The sequence below is a fragment of the Penaeus japonicus genome, unplaced genomic scaffold, assembly GCF_977035675.1.
Source record: "Penaeus japonicus unplaced genomic scaffold, GWHDUDI00000001_assembly GWHDUDI00000002, whole genome shotgun sequence".
In the NCBI taxonomy this organism is placed as follows: domain Eukaryota; kingdom Metazoa; phylum Arthropoda; class Malacostraca; order Decapoda; family Penaeidae; genus Penaeus; species Penaeus japonicus.
In genome coordinates this window covers 4,557,799-4,560,298 of record NW_028234404.1, presented here as the reverse complement: position 1 = coordinate 4,560,298, position 2,500 = coordinate 4,557,799, and the positions used below count along the sequence as shown (strand labels likewise).

The following is a 2,500-nucleotide window of genomic DNA, read 5'->3' as shown; positions in this document are numbered from 1 at the left end:
TTTCATGCCTTCCATGGGCAACATGTAGATCTTGGTCCTTATTACTTTGTGCCATAGGGTTAAAAATCCTTACATCGAAGAATGCTCTCTGGCCTCGAGCCCAAAATCCTCTCGCGCTGATGTCTAGGCGAGCATCTTCTGCGGTGTTTACTGACCTCAGGGTGAAATGCCTTCCTCCAGTCGGCAGGAGTTCTGGTTCCACTCTCACGTCATGGCAGACTTCCCTGAGCATTTGGGCAGTGAGGTCTCTGACTTCGTCATGTCGTATGACAATAAAGCCTCCTGTCTTACAAATCATAGCGTGATTTGTGTTGAAAGGGGAGCCACACGAACAGGTTTGTGGTAGTCCATCCATATGCCACCCATATCTTAGAGCCAAGGCATCGAAAAATTCTTGCTTGTTTAAGCTAAAGCCCTTGGCTTTAATAGGTAGTGCAGTGAGCCAATTGGATGCCCCCACTTCCTGTGCCATCTGCATTCTCCTCTGATGGTCCTCTGGCAATTGCAATAATATGTTCTGTAGTTCTGCTTTTTGGTTATCTTCCCTGTTTCTCGTTATTTCTGATATCATTTTTTTCTGTTCTGCTTCATTTGTTTCACCTTGGTTGTTCTGGCTTACTATGTGTTGCGTCAGATAACCTGTTAATTTTATGGAATTTTGGTGCTCAGTGTCTGATATTTTGCATGGGTTGGTTATTCCCATGCCTCCCATTCTCGGTGGCAGTTCTAGGATGGCTCTCTCTAGTTCTGTAGGGTTACGCCCACCTGATAGGGCTGGTATAAGATCCCTCTTGATGGTGTCTTCTATGGGTTGTAGGAGGTGTCCTATGTTTGGTACTGTTCTCATCAGAAATTTCCACTTATGTTTAATGCCAAAGGTGAATGCGGTATAAGCAGCATGTGGTTCATGTTTTGCAATATCGGCCAACCGTTTTATCTCCTCTATCCACTCTTCCACTCTGGATTTCACAAAAGTTTCCTGTGCTTCTTTTGTTCCTAGGACTGCTCCAAGATACTTCTCTCCACCTGCATTAATATGAATTTCCAAGTTTTTGAAACATTCTTTTGCTTGTTCAATTCTTTCTGGCTTTACTATCAATACAGATTTCCGGGCATTTGGGTAGTATCCTTGCGGTGGTCCATGTTGTTGTAGCAGATCCCACCATTTCCTTAGGTTTGATATCTTTCCCGCACCTGCCAGGTCATCTGCATAAGCCACTTGTTTCACTTGGGTACTTTCATGGCTTATGTGATCCTGCAGTCTCAGTAGACCAATGGCATACATAGCCATTGCCACTGGGTCTCCTTGAGTTGTGCCTTCTGCAGATTCGATGGTGTCAAAATTGCCTGTGCGTCTGTCACATATAAATTGTTTTGCTGGTTGGTTATATAAATTTTCTATGTACATCGCCAGACTGGGGCATTTCATCTTCATGTTGTGGATTGCTGCTTGACGGTTTATGTTGTTGAATGCGTTTGCTGCATCCACCAGCAACACTGCATCGCAGTCAGGGTCATTATATATTTTTCTCATTGCATGTATTGCAGCCTCACACCCTGCTTTCTGTCCAGCACAAACTTGCAGGTTTCCTACTGCAGCCTTTATGTCATCTTTGGTGACTTCCATAATTGCCTTCCCTACTATCCGCCTTAGCACTTCACCGACACCAATAGGGCGGCAGCCTGGCTTCTTATCGAGGGCAATGAGGCGGCAAGCAGTGAAGGCTTCTATGTTTTGACAAGTGTTAGTTGCCATTTTTCTCGCCATGGCTGCTATCGTGTTGCACAGATCATTCGCAACACTGCCGTATCTCGCATGGCTTAGGATGTTCTTCCAGGCTTTGGCATCCATTCCTGATGGTCCAGCTGCACCGTGTGTGTGGAGGGCGTGTTTCCGAATGTCTTCACCCGTTATTCTGTCAAATATTGCTGGTGGCGGTGGGATGTAATTTCCTCCGTACATTGTATCAGGAGCGGCCTCTCTCGCTGAAGGGTGTTTATCCTTGAGTGCCTCTCGTGTGGTGTCATTTAGAGGCAGGGTGCCAGCTGCATCATCTAGTGCCAATGTTCTTGTCGCCATTGACACTTTCCCTTGTTTCATCATGCTTGAGAATTTCGTGGCTGTATCTTTCTCTTTCGCCTTTTTCCATAGTTTCCTTCTTTTCTTTTGTAATGCTTCTGCTTCGGTCAAAAGCGCTTTTACCTCTCCTCTTTTCCACTTCTCTATCCTTCTTTGCACAGCCTTGATGTCCTCGGCTGTTTTTGACCGGCCGTGAGATCGCTGACAGATGAGCTGGGGTAGAGCGGCGATAGCTTTTAGTGTAAGAGGTTGAAGATGCGATGCGTTGATATATTCGCGAAGCAAGAAATTGATTTCTTTTATGAATTCTCGCGTTGCATTGCATTTGGGGATTTCAAAAAGGTTTGGGCTGAATGTGATAATTTTCTCATATATTTCGTTGGTCAAAGCAATCGCCTCTTCCAGATTATGAGTTTGCCA

At 45.2% G+C, this 2,500-nt stretch overlaps 1 protein-coding gene across 1 annotated transcript in view; it reads right to left on the bottom strand.

Moving 5' to 3' along the window:
• LOC147472217 (uncharacterized) overlaps positions 1 to 2,438 on the bottom strand; it is a 2,919-nt gene extending 481 nt beyond the window's left edge. The window contains exon 1 of the mRNA XM_086546053.1: positions 1 to 2,438. This exon is cut by the window's left edge and continues 481 nt beyond it. Coding sequence (XP_086402179.1) covers positions 1 to 2,104 — 2,104 coding nt within the window. The 5' untranslated portion in view covers positions 2,105 to 2,438.
• Positions 2,439 to 2,500: the final 62 nt, after the last annotated feature.